This window comes from Anticarsia gemmatalis, chromosome 1 (genome assembly GCF_050436995.1).
Source record: "Anticarsia gemmatalis isolate Benzon Research Colony breed Stoneville strain chromosome 1, ilAntGemm2 primary, whole genome shotgun sequence".
NCBI classification, from domain to species: domain Eukaryota; kingdom Metazoa; phylum Arthropoda; class Insecta; order Lepidoptera; family Erebidae; genus Anticarsia; species Anticarsia gemmatalis.
Genome location: NC_134745.1, coordinates 12,194,104 through 12,217,150, shown reverse-complemented (window position 1 = coordinate 12,217,150; position 23,047 = coordinate 12,194,104). Strand labels below are relative to the sequence as shown.

The window sequence follows — 23,047 nt, the reverse complement described above, 5'->3', positions numbered from 1 at the left end:
CAAAAGCAAATCTGTAAGGAAGTTTCCCCGAATTTTCCATTTTAGTTCAACATTAGATAGTATATGAAATTTCCCCAAAATGTGGATAGTGTAAACTAATTGAGCGTGCGAATACCTACAGTTAATGATGCTACGAAATTAACTCGCGTATCTTATTCACTACAGATTTATGTTCGTATTAATTAGTGTTTTCAGTTAATTGACTTTCCGATAATTGAGTATTGTAGCAAATTTTCCAACTGAATAAGTGAGTATAAAAAGGTTTCGTGGAAGCTTGCTTTAACAAACTATATTTTTTTTATTTCCTGATATTGGTTAGTTATACAAACGATTTTAACTCAAAACCTGTTGAGGTTCTAAAGCTCAATTTTGGTTTTAATGTGACTCATATACAGTACTTTACAAAAACTATTTTGCAGTTACCAAAGAGTAAGGATAGAAGACGCCTCAATCGTTAGACGCAACATAAACCACTTTTATTACAAAACGGATGTGTATCCAAGAAGGACGAAATATTATAAAAATACACGTTTCCATAAGTAATGCTTTATACCTGTAAAACAACTAATCCTAACACGTAATTTGCAAGTCCTTGGCACAGATTAGTCAAGGGTTTGTAATATTAATTCAACTAAAACAGGATTTAAGAGATTTAGGTCATAGTTTGATAACTCTATTTCCAGAATATTTCTGCAACAGCCACTATATTCTACAAGTGAAATGTTTCTTATATAGTAAAGGTATAAATAAGTTTGTGAAAATGTAAGACTGTTTATTTCTCTTCCACGAAGAAATAACTTTGGTAAAGTTTTGGGACTGCTGCTGCAAAATTTTATGTATAGGCTGAGTTTAAGCCATTTTTTTTAAATAATCCAGTATAGATAAGATTCATTATAATTATGAGCTTGTATCGTCCCACTGCTGGGCAAAGGCCTCCCCCATTTTTCCACTGTAACCTATCTCCGGCAGTTTGATTCCATTCTGGATTGAAGGTGTCAAGCTCATGTCTCCATCTTTTTCCAAATATTCTAAAGACGCCATAGATAGTTGGTAACATAGATTAACACGTAGGATACTATTTACTACAAAATCTCTTCACGTAAGCGCAAAAACCAGTTATCAAATATATAAAACAGAAAAGCACCATTTTATTATTCCGTAATGGTTAACCATTAGACGCGATAAAAGATACCGTGACAGAGTTTATTAAAAGCTCTATTCAGCCGTCACCGCGCTTTACAAATTGAAAATAATATTGCTTTCACAGTAAAAAGATGACATAAAATATTATATTTGTGAAAAACCTTTCACCTAAAATAAAAGTATGTATATTTTTCTTCAGACTGATTTATTTTTGTAACGTACTGAGATATATTATATATTCTCTCATATATAACGTTTCTATAGCTACCAAAACATAGAAGTAAGACTTCATACATTTTATCTCATTTATGATAACGTGTGCAAAACATAGTCGTCTCACTGAATAACCGAATATTATAACAAGCCCGAAAAACGTATCCACCATATTATTATAATTTAGCAGATACTGCCTGTTGCAGCAAAATCAGTTTGACCCAAAAACTTCAGCACATGTCGTAATAAATATCTATCCGAAGTAAAGCTTATTATAAAAAGGCTAGACTCAAACAATATTTGTTTTTGCCCCTTTCGTCGGGTTTGGGACCTTCGTCCCGCAACATAAATAAACCTGTTGGCCTCAAAGTCCCCAGTGGGCTGGACTTTACATTGAAATACGTATTAAATTGATTGTAATTGCTGGAAACGGCACCCTCTTGTATTAAACGGCTAGCCTAAAAGAATGGAAGCCTTATCACCTATTGTTAAACCCCGTTCATAAAGCGTTTTGGTATTGGAGCGTGACGACTCCTGTTTTCCTGAATATCTTGATTTCTCATTGAAAATTGTTTTCAGGGACAATATTTTGTTAAAAAAATAACAGTGAATCAGTTTTATAAGAGCTTATATTCAGTGAAGTACATATCATCATAAACATATATGGTAATACTCGACAAATTCTGTATATTTCAGCTGGCAACTCCCGTCAGTTGCAACTATCCACAAACTAGAATTATCCGCACATTTTTCCTACAAATAAAATCTCACATATCAGTTGCAGCAAGGCGTGTCATTTGAAACTGATGAGTGTAAACGTTGCAATAAAACAAACACAATTAACCGCCAATGTGTAGTTTGCAATAAAGGGAAAAAAGTGTGTGTGCGGCCTAACCGCCCGCCCCTCGTATCGATCCGTCGCGTTATATAACCCTTCCCCGCGCGCCCCGCGCCTCCATCGCTCCCGACATAAGATACCTTTCGCAGGCTATATCATTCATAAGTCAGGTTCCGCAGCCGGCGGTCCGCGCCGCTCCTTCCCGAACCTAGCACTCCTGTTTGCGCACCAACCACCGCGCAAGTTGTCCAACACCGTCTCAGTTGTTTTTCAACCCCTCAAGTGAACGAACGCTTCTCAGACTGTGTTTTGTTGTGTACAATCGCGATAAATGTTCTAAGGTGAGTGTTATAGCTTTCTATTAGATATGGTTTAGTTTTTCTGTTATTTTCTTTTGTATAACATGATTGAAATTGTGTTGAAAGCACGCGGGTCGGGTCGCTTTGTTGGGCTCAAGTTTATGGGCAATAAAAATGGTGATTAATCAGGTCAGGTCAGAGAGCGGACCGCTGTAATTGTTTATTGAATCATGTTTATTTATTTATTGTTTTATATCTGTGATATTATTATTTGATTATTGAATGTGGGGTTTTAATATTGTGCTCATAATTACAGCTCAAACTTTTGCGGCTATGTGTCTCTCTCAAAAGCTTTTTCTTTGAAGTTAACTCAGGTTTTTTTATTTTTAAACGATATCTTATTATTTATCGATATTTATTTTATAATAATTTCTTAAGTGTAGTAACCTTTAAAGTGTGGCTTTACTGTAAAGTTTGATGTAAGTGTACTTAAAAGTTGAATTAAGTATTTACAATCATTACCATTTCGTTTAAATCAATCATAATTTGTCAAAATTGATTTCGTTATTCAAGTATAACATTATCGATAAACTTTACTTGCAAATATTATGAGTTTGTATTTCGTTAATCTACTTTTAATGTTGAGCCCATAAATGAATCAAAATTGAACGTGTTTAGCAGATAATGCGTCATGATCATCACTGACGCTATATCGATCCCTCGTGGGCCGGGGCTGTAATTAGTAATTATCACAGTTATCTGGCTGGATCAGATAATTAGTTACTCCCATTTTGGAAACGATTTTGCTGCTAATCACTCTAAATTAAATCCTACATGGGCTCTTAATATTCTATGGTTAAATTACTGTCAAAATTGTTAAAATCATGAAAACATTAATATGCACCTAATCGTTTGTATCTTATCGTGACAAAAACCGGTACTGAATTTTAACACTTAAGTAGATACCCTGCAGGGTTGTCACTGTGATCAGCCAGCGTGGTATCTACATACGGTCATCCATCTATGGAATAACCGCACCTTTCTTACTGATCGGATACAATGAGCGCTATGAGCTTTAAGTGTTCCTTTGGTCCCCAATTTATGATGATACGTTTCATAATATAAACCAGTACTTATTATAATAATGGATTAACAATTTGATATTAGTTTTCTCTAATACACTCTAGTGAGACAATTGAGGTCGCTTTCGATTGTAGATTCTTTAATTGGAACTTTTATATTCAGTTTTAGGATCCGCGCTTAAAGGCCGTAAATCAAAAAGATACGAAATAATGAGTAGCGTTTTAAAATACTTGTTAGCACAGATTAAAGTAACGTAAAACTAGGCTTTCAAAAAAAATATTTTGATATTCGGTAACCTCCTCTTTGATAGACAATTTAGAGCTTTGCCTGTATCAATACAACCTGTAGAAAACAAGGCCATTAAAACGACACGTTCCACGTGTTTGGGCTCACATTTAAAAACATTTTATACACTCATCGCTCCCGAAATGTTTTCATTTACAAAATATGAAGCGTTATTCACGGACACGTTCGTGGAAACACAAAGGCCTGAAAGCTTTGGGCTACACGCGAAATAATAACAAAAAAGAACTCTTTGTAACATGTTTGACCCGTTAATAAAGGCTCTTTACATAAAATACATTACATGTTTTGGACAGTGCCGCGGGCAACAAGCATACGTTGAGGAAAAAGACTGAAAAGATTCTGTTTGTACAAGGAAAATATGGACTATACATGTATAAAATCACACCCTTTTCCCATAGGAGAAGGCAGAGATCAAAGAAAACCACTTGGTACGATCCTTACAAACTTTCCTTGCCTCATTCACATCCATACATCTTATCATACAGGATCGTCGGTTACGAGTACTGCGCACCTGACCTCTTATAAAAATACTTATTTTATATGAACTCTAAAACGTGTATACTATTCATACCGTGACAAATCTATACTTCTATACTAATATTATAAAGCTGAAGAGTTTGTTTGTTTGAACGCGCTAATCTCAGGAAGTACTGGTCCGATTTGAAAAATGCTTTCAGTGTTAGATAGCCCATTTATCGAGGAAGGCTATAGGCTATATATCATCACGCTACGATCAATAGGAGCAGAGTACCAGTAAAAAATGTTACAAAAACGGGGAAAATATGACCCATTCTCTCTTATGTGATGCAAGCAAAGTTGCGGGAGTCAGCTAGTCTTAGATAAATGGCTAAGAAGTCAGACTTTCGCCAGGCAGGTCTTGGTTTCGTATTCCACTTCGGCTAAGTCGTGATCATACCACGATGTCTGTGGTAGGGGTTAGTTGTAGTTGGACCGTTACCGCGGTTTTCAAGTGCGAATGTTTGCAACCACACACTTCGACAAGTATTTTGAGAAGTTTGAAGGATACTTCGCAATATTCCCCTTCAAGGAAAGTTAGATAGTTTGGACATTCCTAAAGTCATACTTGATAAGTTCTTTATATATAGTTATAAGTTACTTAGAAAATATCACTTCCGAGTGTTTACTTTTCTACTCGAATTGATTCCATTTTTTTTTAATTCGTGTATTTCTACATATTTCTCGCTGCTGCAAAGGGTCTCACTTGAATTTTTAGTCCCCTCGGTCATTTGTTGGTATGGAATCTACGTCTAGAAACGCGTCCAAGTAAAAAATAAAGTGAAAAAAAAAATAATAAGTTTAACACATACAAATTAAAACCAGCCTCCATCAGATTAACATATAACATTAGCTCTTTCAGTGTGATTTACAGCGGTAGTCGTGTGAATCGCAATATTATCAGATTTCCTGATGGAAAAGGATCGGCACATAAAATACGGGGAATTGCGTATCCTATTAGAAGTTCCGCGAACTACGGTAATACTTTGCTTGAATACGTGATAAAAGCCTGTTGTACAATTATTTATAAATTGTATATGTTTCCAAGAAGGATACTTGTATCAAATGAAATGACAGTTCGATTACCCCTTTAAGCTTCATATGAAATAGGACCTTTGATTGAGGATAATGAGAAATGATACAAAGAATAGTAGTAGATTTTTTTTGGTTTTACCTACCTATTAAATAATTCTGGCAAATTATGTACGTTTATTGATTGGTTTATTTTATTTTACGTTACTCCGAACAAGTGGGCGGTCACTATTTATGACCTAAATATTTCCTTTGACATTTACGCTCGGACCGGTCAGAGGTTAATTCGATAATCCGAATTAAAAATGATTTCAGCTGAAAAACTAAACCATATTTCAACCGGTTTTCTGATTAAAGTCAATGCACATCAGAATTGGATGTGTACAACTAGACCAAAATTCTACAAAAAATATATTGCGTGGGTAGATTTCAAAGCTTCATTAACCAGCCAGTTTTCGGGTCATGTCCTGTTGGCATACGCGCAATAACCGGGATAGATTGCTACGATGAAATATCCCGAGGGACGCACATATTGCTCTCGCTTGACGGATCGGTCAACGCAATCCGATTTTATAAATCAGTGGTCTCAAAGCTTTGTCCCTTTTTACGACATGATGTGTAAATAAAAATACTCGGTGAACATTTTTTACTGGCTGTTGTCAAAGTTTGGTATGAACGAGCTGACAATATCGGGAGTTAGCAATCGCGATAAACGGAGGTATCTCTTGTTGATGGATCTTGTTGATTGAATTGTGGAGAGATAAAAGCATTTCTTTTGTAGTCCAACGGTCAATACTTTTAAGCTTCATTGAGGTCTATGAGTTGCAATAGCGTATATCTTTTTTGCCGTCTATCGATATTTAACGTTTAGTGGTGTTTAAATTTAGTGCGCATATTAGTCTATTTGCGGAATCTAATTATAAGGTCATTAAAATCCGTTACCATTGACCAGTCACCGAGTAAACGCCCAGAGTAGTTTCAAATTTCAAATACCTTTTATGCCTCCTTACTGAAGATTTTCTTTTATCTCGTTTAATTAAGTTGCAAAAACAAAACCAGGGAAAAGCTATTTCTTAATAATAACTACTTGTCTTGGGTACCTTTATTACTGTAGTTTGTCTATGTCTCATGTGTTATACAAGATATCTTCCCTGTTATATCCAACCTAATAAACATCTAGAGTTACGCCGTTAAGGAAAATTGCGACGTGAAAGAATGTCTAGCTCACATTCCTACATGTTAATTACAAATAGTTTGCTAAGAGATATGGAATGAAAATATTACTCCTTCGTAATGTTGGTATGTTGAGAGCATAGAAAACAGTTGATTTGAATTGATGAATCATACGTCTTACATGAAATGCTTTAGGATTCTCACATTGCTTGCCGTCTATTGAAGATAAATGGGGCGAAACAATCGACTAATTTTAACAATAGATATTGACATTGATATTAAAAACGGTTTTCTAGTATTCAAATAGATTGATGTTTTGACTATTTTTCCCCTTCTACGTGTTTATTTTGGTGAGTTATTTAAATTAAACAATGATTCAGTTTTAGTAGTTGACTTATTTGTTCCTTATTATTTGTGATTAAGATTTAATAACGATCATAATGTCAATCATCATCTAATAACGATCATTAATTTTTTAAAGAAAACAGATTAAGTATGAAATGCGAAAAAGAGAAGCTGTCTATTAAATTTATGGGTTTTGATGTTAATCGTCACTACATACAACGTTAACGTCTTAAACTTGTCATATTATAGAGCATGTAAAGGTATTGTAACTATATCTGCATGTATAGTTTCCTGTAGGTGTCAGATACGATTAAGCTTAGTGTCTATCCGGGTGAGACATCCTAATTCTATTACGTACGGCGCGAAGCCGAGAAAACGCCGCCTATATGAGACGCGAAGGAAGAGTTAGGGATTACATATACTTACATATATGGATATATACCTATGTATATATAACAATGTTATATTTGACATGTTTGACAATTAAACACAATAGATAAAGCGCAATAAACGTATAATACCGACTCGTAGTTAATACCTTTATGTTAAACACGTATTTGATTTAAAAAGTACTTATTTTGTACCAATTTATGAAGTCAACAAATTGTTTAACATTTCACGTTGACTTTTCGATAGCTAACAAGTGTAGGAAATTGCAGCCTGTTTATAATTTTACTGCATGTTAGCCAAATAATATAGGTAACAAGCCGCTCGTTCGGATTATTATTTGCTTATGTGCTCGTACATACATAGGTGCATAGTGCATGGGTACATTAATATATTAGGAAGGTATATTGAAATCGATTGGTTCCACAGAAACTAGGGAAGCTTTTTGTCGCACTACTTCACGAGTTGAACTAGCAATAATGAGCTCAAACTTTGATGATAGCGTACTACTTTCTTCCTAAATCCCATTAGTTTGTCTTTTATTCAAGCATAACAAACAAAGCAAATGTCAAACATTTATGCGAGGTCACATTTAGTTCGTAAACACACCTACGGAATTAATTGTTTATCATCTAGCCATAATAGAAATAAAACCAAGAGTGATAACAAATGTCATTACGTTTCAAGTTACGGGAACTATGTACAGAATGCTTCTTCAGCAGTTATCAGTTAAAAATATCTACAATGCATTTTGATTACAATGTATCCTTGACCGGTTGTGGCTATGGCGTCTAGTTCCCTGAAACCGACACACGATTTAAAGAGTAAGCAATTAATTTATTCATAAATTACTACTCTACAAAATCTAACAAAACTTTTCCAGACACGGGAATTAGACCAGAGATCTACCTTATATAAAAGATTCAATATCGACTGAAAATACAAAAAGAGTAACATCACTCACAGGCTATAGAATATACCGAATAAGCTAACAGCCAATAATGGTTGTTATGTCTACATTTCAACAATCAATTAGGGCTAACTTTACCCGCCTTCCGTCTCGGTGCCCGTCAGTGCCGGTTATTGAGATCCGCCGACGGATTGCAAACTTCGCCGATTGGATTGGCCGCTAATCCAACTTCCAATATCCGCTTTGGCTTATAAGGATTAATTACGTACTTTCCCTTTATTATAATGTAACAATTACATGGATGATAGATCTCAGTCGCATTATTAAGCTGGTAGAATTACTTGAAAATACTTTCTGATTTGTTCGATATTATATTGGATTACTATAGCTCAGTAGGCGGCTCAAATTAAATTTTCTGATTTGGTTGTTCTACGAGAAAATGTTACAAAAATAAATCATAGATTTTTTTATTGTAACTTTAAACCAGAAAATCAATTTGTCCTACATATATTATTTAAGTCTTGTGAAATTGGAGATCTTAGTTTATTGTCTTGGTCACTCATGTTGATGTAAATTGTTTTGGTAGGTTACTTAATTGGTAGGTCTAAGTTGTAGACTGTAGGAAAAAAACTTAAATAAATTATAATAATAGTAGACAGTACTAGATAGTAGATTTCTCTACATCCATGTACTAAACAAAGGATTCTGCAGCGTTTATTTAAATACATGTAACGAAAACCACTCTCACCACTTATTCATCTAATATTCACTTAAACACTCGCCGTCAACTGTGGTTACCTCACGTTGTCTTATTAAACGGAAACATGAAGCGCGTCAATCAACTGTCAGCTAAATATATTAACGATTCCTTTGCAGAAAATAAGTAAGAATTTGTAAAATTTGTGTGGCTCTTGTTTAAATACATTGCTCTCAGTTTTAGAGGTGGGATTTTAAAAATAAATAATTATAATTATCGATAAAAAATTCAATCTAAGCCTTCAGATAATTTATAACGCTATAAGCATAACACAAAACACCTGATATGCCATTGCATAAACGGGCGCCGTTACAGTAAAGAATATTGTAAAGCATTGCGCCCCGCTATCAACTAAGTGTCTATCAGGTCAACGTTAGCACATACAGAGGGGATGAGTAACGACCGTACCGTTACGAATTTGCCGATTTGAGTACGTTGCTTTTGCTAATGTTATACAATAACCCTCTTATTCATAAAAAATCGTGAAGTTATGAAACGCTTATAAAGTGTTTTGTTTCTTTCACTCTTTAGCAAAATGAAAAAGAGAAAACATATTTTAGTAGTGCTTTAACTAAAATAGGTTTATAGTGTGTTTATGAATAAGAGGGTTAATGTTTAAAGTTGATGCGGTGTTATTTGTTTACGAGTTTGATATGTGTGTGCGACGAGTCCTTAATGGAAACAAACGTTAATCATGGCGCTCAAGCGGGTCACTGAAGGGGTCTTGTGTAAACTAACATGTAACTTTTGATTTTATGTTTTTTTTTTTTTAATATAAGGTGAATAGTTTCTATAGACACAGAAGTATTTATCCGTGTATATTAAAATGCATAAGGTAAAATGTGATTGTCTCTAATACGTATTTTTTTAAGTTTATCATAGAATATTTGTAGAAACTATAATACTTATACTTTAAGTATCGTGTAAGTTTGTGGTTGAAGTCAAAGAACCTCATACTTAAACTAATACCAACTTCACAGTCCAAGTTGTGCTATACTCAAGTTTAGTTTCAGTATGAACTTAGTTAATGTTTAACATCGTGTCGTCTTAGATGAAACATTAAGACACCTCACTTCTCCCACAGCTTAACTAATAATCTCAAACTTGTGCTGATATGAAAGTTCTATAAATACGATGTAGAATATATGAGTAAATATATTATAGTTCTTGTGTATTGTGCTACTGTTTAATTACAAAGTGAGGTTCAGTATTAGTCCAAATATACACTTAGATAAAACGAAAAAGGGTAGTTTATAGATGCAAAAGACCTAGAAAAAAATCTTAGTCAACTGTACTACACAACACTAAGTTTAATTTATGCCTTTTCGAAACTACTGTCTGCAATAAATATTGACCAAATTAGGAATTCACATACACTCCGACTTGAATTCACTACTCTCAATCAGTATATTTAGACTACATCTACTGACATCTATCCTTCCAAAACAACAACTACCTACTCAAAAACTTTAGATACCAAAACTAAGTTAAATAAATAATACGCAACAAAATTACCTTTGTTTGTATATAATGGTATCTTCCCAACAGTGCTAGGTAATATATTGCAGTTAGGTACAATTTGGTGGTCCACAGAGACGGCCCGGGAAAAGGTTTCCATGTCGTGACGTAAGAGGGTACTGATCACTGAACTTTACTGACTTTGTAACGACGGGGCCTTATTTATTCTCTGCTGATTCGGCTCTGTAAACGTTGGGAATGAGTAAAAAGTTAAAAATTAAGGTTTATCTTTTTTAGGATATAGTTTACTACATAAATTGGGATATAAGTCGGTAGTTAGTGATTGGTGATACATTTTTCGTTTTGTTATATAAAACATAGGTACATAGGAATATCAATAGATACGAAGTATTTGATTAAACTTCAAGAAGCATTTGTTAGAATAATTAGCTAGTAAATAATGTAAGGTACCTGCGGGTATTAAGGCCTGTCGGGTAATAAGGCCTAAATAACAAAAAACGTACGAAATACAGTAGTAGACGATCAAGATTACAGTCACACAAGCTCAGAGCGTATACGAGTCGCTGCAAAGTGGCGGACACACTCTTGCACTTCTCCCCCCGCAAATATCGTCGAAATCATTCAGAAGTGCGGTTCAGCAGCACGAATTATAAAAATTGACTCCAGTAAAACGTAAGTTGTTTAGAAAATATCATATTTACAAACCTGTATTGACTGTCCGCTTATTAATTACCGTATGCTTGTCCTTAGATTACCGTTTTAAGAGACTTGTAGTTATAAAAATTATATTATTATTCTTTTCTGTAAATAGGTGGTTGGCGGATATTAAGGCCTATAAAATTTTACAATAGGCCTTATTATACTCCTATTTTTTTAACTGCTATATAAGTAGGAGCGTGTTTTTAAAATGTTTGTTAGTGGGTAGTATATACGTAGTTTATATTTTCAATTTATTTATTATTGTTTTCGGTGCTTACAGTCACGATGCCTCCCAAACGAGCATTGTGGTCAGAAGGCGATCTGACAAAAATAAATCACAAAAAAAAATATATCGGTACGGTCATGCCTGCAAAGAAGATAGAATGGATGATACAATGAGGCAATGTTCGCAGTGCTTCAAGTGGTACCACGAAGAATGTGTCGGTTTGACTGCAGAATATACTGATGATTTTCAATGTCCTGATGGATGCAAATAAGGACAATTTATTTAATATATTAAGACTACTATGCTTTCTATTGCCTTATGTTAATGATTATTGATGTCAAGAATACTAATTTACTTAGTTTAAGTTGATTTTTGAATAGTTTATAGTATAGGCCTTTTTACCCTACCCTATTATAATAAGGCCTAAAGACAGCGTTTTTTTAAAAGTGATATAATGTTTTAGTTTTAAGCTTTAGAAGCAATTTTTTGTTTAAACTCGGTAGTAATATAAGTACATGACTGATTATTATAAAAACTGGTTGATTATATTGGATATTCTTCATTTTATTACAAATCTCCCTTAGCTAGGCCTTAATACCCGCGGGTACCTTACTACCCTGTGTTGCTAGTAGCGTTCTTTGATCTCTGCCTAACCTCACTCAGGAATTAAGAATCAGCAACTATTTGTATATATAAAACTCTGAGCAAAAAGGATTACAATCTGATTTAACTTAATAAATATTCAACAGTAACTTCAAAGAGTTAATATAACGTTACCGTCGGAAACAAATTAAGATTACGCGTTTACACAAAATCTGGCATCCTTGAAACGGGACTCTTCAGAATGACAACAACCTTTTCTGTGAAACAACTTTATCAGAATATAAAACAAAGCGAGAAAAAGAGAAAAGGAAACGTTTCGGGTTTATCAAAGCACTTTTTTCCATTTCAATACTGAGACTAGTAATATAAAGGGAAGAAAAATAAAACAAAAATGTCTCAATTTTATCTGTCTGTCTGTTTAGTATTCTAGATAACAGTACAAAAGGCGTCGGAAACACGAACCTTTACGTAGAAATATTTTGCACAAAACCAGTCGCATTTCACTGCTGGAAACATACGTCAGATCATAGGAATAGGACGGAATGGAGCGGACATTTCAATGCCAGCGTTCATTTGATGTTCGCTTTTGTCTTAAATAAATTCGTTTTCGGAGAAATAGTTTTATGTCGACTCTCTAAAGTAAAGTCTCAAAAGTACCTCTGTAGCAAAAAGATAATGTAGTTTTGAGTTGAATTATTTAGTTACAAAATCCATAAATTCGTTTTTCGTTTATATCCAATATTTTATTACATATTTGTTTCTATGACTCACATCCGTTATACAGTAAATACTATCACTTATATACAACTCCATTCAAGAAAAATATAAATGTACGAAAAACAAACACTGGCACGGCAGCATCCAACCGAATACGTCTGAGTATGACGGCTACACACGAAAGCTTGCCAAATTTCCTTACACCCTTCACTGAGCTTGCGTTCAAAAAAACATGTCTTGCGGAAAAATTGTCCAAATATTATACCCAGTTCCAAATAATGAAAGCAACAATTTCTTTTAGAACGAGCTCGAATAACAACCAGGTATTTTTGTTATAAAACATCGGAACGATGCGCGCAAAGCCATTAATGGCTTGCTAAAAGAATTTCTTTTTTTAGAAGATGTTTTACTGTGTTGTTACTTTTTAAGTATAGACAGTTTAACGTTATTAAGCTTTAGAAACCATGGTAGGTATAGTCTACGGCTTAGGTATAGCAGATTAACACACTTTGAAAAAAATATTTGATAGATGCTATTAGTGCATCCTGTTTTACTCGCAAAGTTTTCACATATTATTATATGTATTTTTTTACCGAATTAAAAAAAGAATGCTATGTTCGAATGGTTGTCTTTTTATGTCTCTTAAAACATGTATAACATGCTCTTTTTTAACTAAGCAAATATAATTACGGACGCTACTTCAAACAAGTTTGTATGATTAATGAAACAAAATGCTTTTCCTTTACGTAAATAGAAAGGCGCGTGGGCGGCTAGTTTCTTTGAATGTAAAATGTATGAAACGACCAGAAATGCTGCGTCATTGTGTTCTATTGACTAACTTACTATTGAAATATTGCGCAGTTTTATTTCAAAGCGATCATTAGCGACTTTAATCCTTAATAACTTTGGCTTTCTGTAGCATATAGATTTTCCGGGATATAAATAGGAATATATATGAGACAAATTGCTGGAAAACAGAAATGTGAGTGCAAACACATCGAAGAATTCTTCAAGTTGACTCAACGATTATGGCATACACTTACTTTCCCTTCAATAGTGCTAGTAATTATGATAGTGTTGGCTTTCTCGTCAACAAATCTTTAAAACCCAGTAGGTATAGAAAATCAGTGGAATTTCCAATGGTACGTAAATCACAAACCTCTCGACCGATTGCAATTCTACAAACACCGCTAGAAGGTTCCATCTCTATTATTTCCCAAAGGAACCACGAAAGTATTTTTACAAGGTAATAGACACTGAAAAATTGCCTGAAAAGAAACCCTTATTTGGCTTCTATTCTATCAAAATAGTAGTACTTAGTGGCTATAAAATAAGCATAAATATACCACTACAATCGCGTAATAAACCAATCGATCCTTCATTTTAATGGCTGTAAGAAAAACATGAAACAACTCGCTATTACCATTTACATATTAAACTTCAGTCGGTCTGAAGAAAACGAGTGAAAAAGAAAAGAAGCTTATCTTTTTCACTGACATCATAAGATATATTTTGATTCACGTTACACATAACCTTACTTGCAGCCGCGTAAAAGATTTTGATTCAATTGTCCTGACGCTCCGATTTTTAAGCCGAAATAAAGAAAAATAAGTGCATCAAATGCATATTTGAATCTTAACAGTTTTAAATGGAAGTTGATTACATACCGATATGTAGAAAAGTAATGCGCAATAAGTTTGCTCAATTAAATTAACATCACGCTGCCGCGCTGTATCAAAACGGTCAAAAATATTGTACAATATATATCAATTATGTGATTGATCGCCTAGGTAGCCTTTTATTTAGGGTTACTATTAGGATTTTATTTCTACTCGTTGCAAAACAAGGTTTGATTCTATCAGCTACCTTTTCAACATTTAGGTAAGCAAGTAGCTTACTAGCATGTCGTGAATTTGACGTACGTTTGTATACATCACTTACCCGTAATTACTAAAACTAGGTCTTTGTGTTGTGTGCGATTTCCAATTCACGAGGCATACGATTATCATACATAAATAGACGCAGATAATCGGTTTAACGTATTCTCCGAAGCACGTCTCGATACGTGCTTAATCGCGTGAATCGATCGGCATAATGTAGCCTTTTAACCGTGACCCCATATTAACTGAGAGCGAAAGGGTGTGGATAAGACTTTAATATTAAAATGGCGTATTAGACTTAAACAGATGCCATTTTTAATACCTAGGCAACTGATTATCGTGGTACTTAATGCACTGTTTTTAACCAAAAAAAATATGAAAGCCATTAATGAAAGCTTAATTTTTAGCAAAGATAAAGATAACTAATTTCGTGGCAAAGAAACTTAAACAAAGTATGAAATTCTATTTTCTTTTCATCTTATATTTTTTTTATGCACATGGCAACCAGTTTTTTATACTTGTTTTTCATCCACTTATACTAACTACAACACTTAGAGGAATTAAATTTTTTATTACACGAACTTATAGAGAAAATTCATTAGTTCTCTAGTCACGTCTCTTGAAGAACTTTGCCTTCTCGTAGGTAGGGTGCCCTCTTAATATACATTCCCAGCGATCCTTAATGGACCCTGAATATCAGCCGGCATCGAGAATGTCAATTTCATACAGCCTTGAACTGAATGTTTTATATGAACGCTTAGATCGCGTTCAAGTTATTAGAAGTTCGTAGTTTAGTACTTTTGTTCGTGTCGAGTTAAATCTTCGGGTCGGTGAAAGTGTTAGTTAATTTTTGTTATAAAAATGTAGTAGAAAACGTTCACCCTTTTGTAAGGTGAAGGTTAAGAGTACAGAGCATAATATTATTAAATACAGAACTGATTGATTGACGTGATTCATGGATAAGGCGACATTTACTATTGAAAATATTGGAAAAGTCATGGCAATGACAGGCATTGACTTACAATAGCCTTCGAAATTTTGAAAATACTAAAGGAAATCTGCTCATTTACGACATGGCTCTGATTTGATTTGGCGTGGATCAGGCATTACCAATACTAACAAATAGACTTGATGACTTTATGTGGCATATAACCAAAATTTCTAATGTAATTTTCCACCAATTGTGATGAAACTTGCGATATTTTATTAAAATATTAGCACTGAAATGATAGTAAAGCCAGGCTCAGCCAGAACCCTGTCGATGTCTGCTAGCAGGCGATTAATGATAGTATTCGCACACAATAGTTGTATGTATAAACGTGAAGCCTAACAAAGCCTTATCAAATGTACGCATTCAAATGTATTGATACGTTTACGTCGCATCGCGGTGTCGATTGAAATGTTTATTGATTTAGACTCAATACAATTTTGTGTAGAATAAAATGATGTGCGAAAGACAACCTTTTGAAACTTTGTTTTGAACGTAAAATATTTTTAATATTGGCGTGATAATAACTTAAGACAGAAAGTCCTTTAAGAAGAGACTAAATAGATTAATCGACTTGGTATTACATAGATCTCACAACTTTTTACGGCAGAGAGTATGAGTAGCGAGACTTGGGGTTTTTAACACATTGTTTTTGATGGCATACGCACATAACTTTATAAAGTTTTTGGTGGGGGTTACCCTAGACTTGAACCCCGAATAACCTGCTTGAGAACCAAATGCCACACTCGGTACACAAAAAGTATTTCTTTCTCTAGTTCTCCTTTCCATTAAAAAGCAATGTATATTTTACATAAAACTTTATAAAATACACATTGACCATCCAATTAGTTGAGTAGTAGCTGGCATTTTCATAATGTACGACCCGAGGGATACAGCGCAGATTTCAGCAGAAGTTCAAATAGAACGCCACTTGGATTATAAAGTCCTAGTATTAAATTGTTCGTTTTTCTGTGTGTTTAGTGCTAAGTTTTTATATAAAACTAGTTCGGCCTCATGATTTACACTTGTTTGAAAAAGATAAGTGTGTTAGAACAGAGACTCTTGAGAGATTGTAACAGTCCTAAATAAAGTATACCTAAATAAATTATCTCGTAATACGTTACATAAATAATGTTAAAAAAACATGTTCTGTTTATATAATATATATTTACATAATAATTATTATATTATGAAATACATTACCTATACAAAGAATTTTCCTTGTCATGTTTTCTTTCCGCCTCGCCCAAAACAGGAAAATAACTTAATTAAATATTACGATAAATTCTAATATAAACATTTTAATTTCGTGCAATTTATTTTTTCATATAATAAATATAGAGGATGTATTTTTTATAATATTACGTTTTCCCTCATTTTCGTAAGAAATAGACCGTAGCCAGGCTGTAGGGGACTTAATTTATTTTATGTTTAATTTATCTAAACACTTGTACCATTATGCTCGAAGTAAACTACTTTGTGATTTCGACTTAGAAATCGAAACTAAGGCCTCATATAATGGCGGCATTAATAAATAGCATACGGCACATTTCCCACAATTAAATGAACCGATCTATTATAAAACGTTCTTATAATTATGCTTCTAAAGTCGTCGAACATAATATTATTGGCTTTCTCTTTCAAGAAATTCTCAGAAACCTATCCTAGTTTGGACTAGCGCCAAGTTAAAGCGCTTAGCTGTACTCGCCCACTATTACACGAAATGGTGAAACCTAACATAAGTAACAGTGTTGGCGTAGTCTACCTTCACCTTAAAACGTTAAGTTCGTAGCACCGTAGCTTCGTAGACCTACGAAATGCTACGACAGTAACGTAACTTTTTTCTTTGTAATTTTGTATCTGACCTTAATAAAAAAATAGGCAAATGCATTTTCTTGTCGGATCTGATAACTGTCGGACTAATACTCATGTAAATCACTGATTTGATTTGAAGAGATAATATACGACAATCATACGTCTTATGCTATGAACCGTATTATGGTACATATATCTTGTACAGGCACTTTTGAAGAGCTTAAAAACTTATTACTCCCTATATTTGTCCTATTATTCACTTCTAAATGTACAGTTCATTGCAGTTACATAACACAGAAATTATACATTTTATACTCATATCACATGAGCTGACAATGACATGAAATTCAATATACCTCTGTTTCATATTCGTAGCGGAATAAAGAGTGACATAACTCGATTGGTTAGACCCGTTTCAAACTTGAAATATTCAATATTGTCCCGTTATTAATACTGGGAGAGCACGTGCACACGTGTCCTCGTAGAATGGATAGAATTAGATATATCTTCCATTTGCTGCATGTTATTGTCACGTAGAATTAAAGCTTTCGTTGTGGTCTTTCGTTAAGGATATTTTTGATTATTGCAATGATAAATGCAAATGATTTCATTGATAACTAGCCACTATTACGCTGTAGAATTATTGGAGCCTGAAATAAAAGTAACATATTTTTTTGATAAGAAAGTTACACATATCTTCGGTTACGGGATTGCAACTATTTTCATGTTAAATTTCATAAGAATCACTTCAGCAGTGCAGATGTTAAGACATGATATAAAGATAGACAAACTCTCGCATTTATAATATTAGTACGGATTTAGATTATAAGCAGCGTTCAAGTTTAAAATTCAACAAGAAATGTAATATAATTTAAAGTACAAAGCTATTTATTCATCAAATTGTTCGAACAAGGCCGCAGTCGTAACAATTAAGTAATTGGTCTGGGAAATAACCGGCCTACATTATAAATCATTCGGATTTTATCTCAAATTAACTAATTGAACCAAAAAACAATTAATTTACTTTGCTTTATTACTTTTTGAGATTGATTGTTTTCTTCATTTGTACAAATAAAATCTCGCTCAGTACTATATCTTGTACTAAATTTTGTGAGGTACGTATTTAGGTCTCTAAAGAGAAAACAATTTCGTCATCCATTCTTGACCCAATTTAATATTAGAGTATTATATCCTTTACTTACATAGGTAATATAAAGTTTTCTATTTTATTATAATTTTAGGCCTGTTTAATCTAAAGGTGTGGGCAGAGATGTTTACGTTACCCAACTAACAGAAATTAGAAGAAGAGCGTTAAGCCTGACTTGTGAATAGAACTTATGACGTCATGATCGGAAATTGCCTTTAATCTTCGCAGCACTAATGCAGCCACTAATTCTTATTAAACCATTGATAACTTGTTTCAGAACCGAAAACGATCATCATGGGCCTAAAGTGGCTATTGGCGGTAGCCGCGTGCGCCGTGGCGTGCGCCGGCGCCGACCGCGGAGGTTCCTCACTGCGAGGCGCGCTGGAAGCTCTCCAGCGCCGACAGCGCGGCCGCATGCACGGACCGATACTACCACAACCCGACTACGACGCCGTTTATGAATTTGTACCACCACAAGCTTATCCAGGTAACTTCACTATCTTTAAAACATAAGTCATAGCCTAAATAATTGTTATCTGTCTATACTGCCAGAATAAAAATAATTACTAAGTATGCCAAAGTAAACATAAACTAAGATCAATAGTCAATCTGTGATCTCAACTTCGTCTTTTCATTTATTTCAGAACCTGACTACCCCGTCGATATCGAAGATCCGGAAGAAGAACCGTCTCCGAAATACATCTTGAAATTATTAGACGAAGAACAAAGACCGCTTGATGATTACGAATACAAACTAATCAAGAAAAAGAACTCCGCAAACGCAGCTGCTAAGAAAGAATCAGCTTTCCGCGAAAGGAGTCATCATTCAGACAATGAGAGGTTACGTGATCTGTTCATGGATAAAAGTAATGCTGAGGAGAAAAAAATGCTTGAGGACGGCCCTGATAACGACGCCGAATACGCCCTACTTTTAGGCCAACTTTGGTCAAAGTACAAGTATAACAAAGAACACGCCAACAATATCGAATCTGCCCCTCAAGGTGTTGTCAAACTTTACAAAGAGAAAATTGTTAAGAAACGATACCCTGATAATTGGGGGCCGATCGCTTTCAAAAGGAAACGAAGTTCTGACTCCGACACGGATCATCCCGTTTTATTCGATTATGATGCGCGGAAGACGGGGCCCGGAACTGTAGATCCTAATTACAACGCTTACGATCTGTCTGATGACGACAAAGACGATCTACGAGAAGAATATGCTATTGCGTTCCAGCCTTTAGATGATGACAGCTTGTCTGATTTAGCTGATGAAGACCAATATACTTACGATGCAGTCGAAAAGCGATTCCCAGTGACCAAGCGCAGCAGTGGTCCTTACAATGTAAGCATCCAGAAGAAACGATTCGCACAAAGTCAGAACAAACGCGACACACTACAAACGTTCCGCAGCAGTGCTGGTACTGACCCTAAGCTAATTAAGGACTTATCGAAAATATTTGGTGATTCTGAGATGGACATTATCAAATCTCCAGTCAAGCGAAGTAGTGATCACGAAGAACACGAACATGAACATGAACACGAACACGATCACGATGTGAAGCCTCCGATGGTCACCACGAGCCATAACAATACCCATGAGCATAATACTTCGACTATCCCAGATGAAGATAGTCATGAGCATCATGGCCATAACATCCATCACCCCGGTATTTCTGGGAAGGAAGTCGAACATGAACATAGCCACAATCATGACCATGATCACGCACATGACGATAGCCACGGCGACGCGGAAAAACCAATAAATATCAAAAAGAAATCGATCGATTGGTCTGACTATTTTGGAATTGACAAGCGTCCCAAAAAACAAATGGCATTCGTCAACGACATGACCCAGGATCGCTTAAGGAAACAATACTTCGATACTTTTAACAAGGAAGTAATCTACCCACTTAATTCGTTTCGGCGGCACAGCAGCGTGAAAAGGAACTATGTTGAGACAAAGCCTAACGAAGAAACTGAAATTCAAATAGATCAAGCTCATCTTGCGGTCCAGAAGGATGATAAGCGGAGTTCAGCTTCGGACAATGACTCTAAATTAGACAACATCGATAAAAAGCTGAGGAGCATGGAAGGACTAATCGTAGACGAGGCGCTTCATTATTCTAACGTTGGAGAGGAACTTGACTCCAAAGAAGAACAGGAAATGAAAGAAAAGTTGCTTTCGCGTTTAGCGGCTGCGTACAGTTTGGAGAAGATGAGGAAGGCCTTGAAAGAATTCAAACAAAGTCTGCAGATCCAAAAGACCAAGCCTAGCGCTGCTCCCTCACCCATCCCCACTGATGAAACCAAAGCGAAGCGAGTGGCCGTCAAGAAGGAAAAGGTGGAAATTATGACCAATGAGATTCCCGGTTTTGAGAAGGCGGAGGAAAGAAATAATGACTTTGAGGATGAACAGGGAGCTGGCCATTACCTGAATGGAAAAATTGAGGAACAGTTTTCTGAAGGATACATGGGTGGAAGCGGCCGACACCGAATTCCAGTGATGTCTACAGGTAACATTCTATTATTTAAAATGCAGTTATAATGAACTTAGGGATTAGGTACACAAGTTCAGAGTCTAATACGTTTATATTTTGCAGTGGGTGCCTCTGGATCCTGCCCGGTACTTGCAAAGATTGTACAACGATGCCGCGGTGTGGACTTGCTGGCTGGTGATCGAGGACAACTCTTCCTGCCACTCTGTAGCCTGCATCAGATCTGCTACCTTTGCGTAAGTATAGTTACTACGAAACTCATAAAAATTTTTCGTATATGACATATGATTAAAAACATTTTGTTTGTTAACAGGGAGAGGCACCCCCGACCACTTGCGACTTGGTATTCCTATCGGAGGCCGACACCACATGCGAGGGCGACATGAGCTGCCAGCGAGCGGCCCGCTCTGCTCTCATGGCGCTGCGAGAACTGCACGACAACTTGGCTGACGAGCTGGACGGCGAGTGCGAGGCGAGCCCCTGTCTCCCCGCCACGCTCAAGCTCAACCTCGGATGGCAGCGCGCCTTCCAGCGATAAGCTACCGACCCCAACGCACGACCATTATGAAAGGCAACAAACTAAAGCCTCACGTCACATATAATGGACGGAGGCTTCTTCTACATGTCTCACCGCGAGCTGTACTCGTCATCTGATGGATTAATGTTCTTTTTTTAACTCGTCACCTAAAGTATATCATTTCACCATTAGTATTATACCTAGTTAAAACTTTGTTATTGTATTCGTACGAGTCTAACCAGCCATAGACCCGTAGGGATATAGCGTTAAGGTTCACACAAAGTTGATCTCAATAGTACATACGTCAGCTAGAGTGTTATTTATGCGATAATTCTACGCTTTCATTGTTAAATGTAATTTGAATATTATTATTATATTATATTGAACGTTGTATGGACTTTTGCTAGATATGTTTTTTGCGATCGTATTTCAAGTGTAGATCCATCTATTATATATTGTGGAACTCGGGGCAGGAGTAGATGTGATTTTCGGTAAATCGAAGTGTTTATGAATGTATTGAGATGGTACTTTATTGTTGTTAAGTATTTACTTACGTATATTCGTATTTAAGTGTGTCCACGTAAGTATTGGAACTAATCAGATACTAAATGTATAATAAATGTATTTCCAAGATATGAGACTATAATAAAGGGAGTATATTCCAATCTATTAAATATCACATGGGTACATTTAAAATAGATGTCCCATTTATTTATATCTATATTTTCTATTCGTTTAAAATTAATAATTAGGAATAAAGGGAACTGGAAATGATGAAAGACATACAGTATTGCTTTGTGAGCCGCAACAGCCGCCCCACTCGGCCCTCCCCGCCATCAGGCCTGAGCTACTGAGAGACGCATTCATTAGGAGTAGTGCGCCACTTTAGACTATACTAGGACAATAAACGTTTGTTTCGCGCGAGTGACGTCGGCGCACCGCGTCACGTCACGAGTGCCTTTACACGAGTGGATATTGCCCTCGGCCCTCTAAGTCTTCCGATCTAAATTTGGCTTCAATGTGTCCTTTACCACAAACTGACCGCGTTGTTTACAACTCCCTATGCGAAATTTACAATGTTTTATCTCGACATTTACAATAAATGTTAGTCGGAATGGAGAAAATTAGATAGAATATAATGAATGTAAAATTTATTAAACAAATACTGTAAGGCCGACGCGCCAGTTTTAACGACTTGAATGTTATCACTTTATTCAAGTAATTACTAACACCCGAATATAAATGGTTTTCAATAAAATTTGTTTCAATCTTATTTCATTTTTCTGTACCTAAACACATAATTCACCAAAATCAAAACACTTAGAATTTTCCAATGTTAGACCCATAAACCAAATTGTTTTCTATGAGTTCTTAAATTGTTGGAGTATGAGACATCTATACGTCTGTTTCCTCGAAATAACTTTTAAACTTAGTGCCGAGCTTGCTATAACTATTCCTCAACGCATAACACAGAACGCA

At 35.3% G+C, this 23,047-nt stretch overlaps 1 protein-coding gene across 1 annotated transcript; it reads left to right on the top strand.

Moving 5' to 3' along the window:
• The first annotated feature begins 2,344 nt into the window (after positions 1 to 2,344).
• LOC142976707 (uncharacterized) lies at positions 2,345 to 22,826 on the top strand. The gene is made up of 5 exons (XM_076120219.1): positions 2,345 to 2,535; positions 18,834 to 19,043; positions 19,201 to 21,069; positions 21,157 to 21,287; positions 21,365 to 22,826. Exons 2-5 carry the CDS (start codon positions 18,851 to 18,853, stop codon positions 21,587 to 21,589), a joined length of 2,418 nt encoding a protein of 805 aa, XP_075976334.1. The 5' UTR covers positions 2,345 to 2,535; positions 18,834 to 18,850; the 3' UTR covers positions 21,590 to 22,826.
• Positions 22,827 to 23,047: the final 221 nt, after the last annotated feature.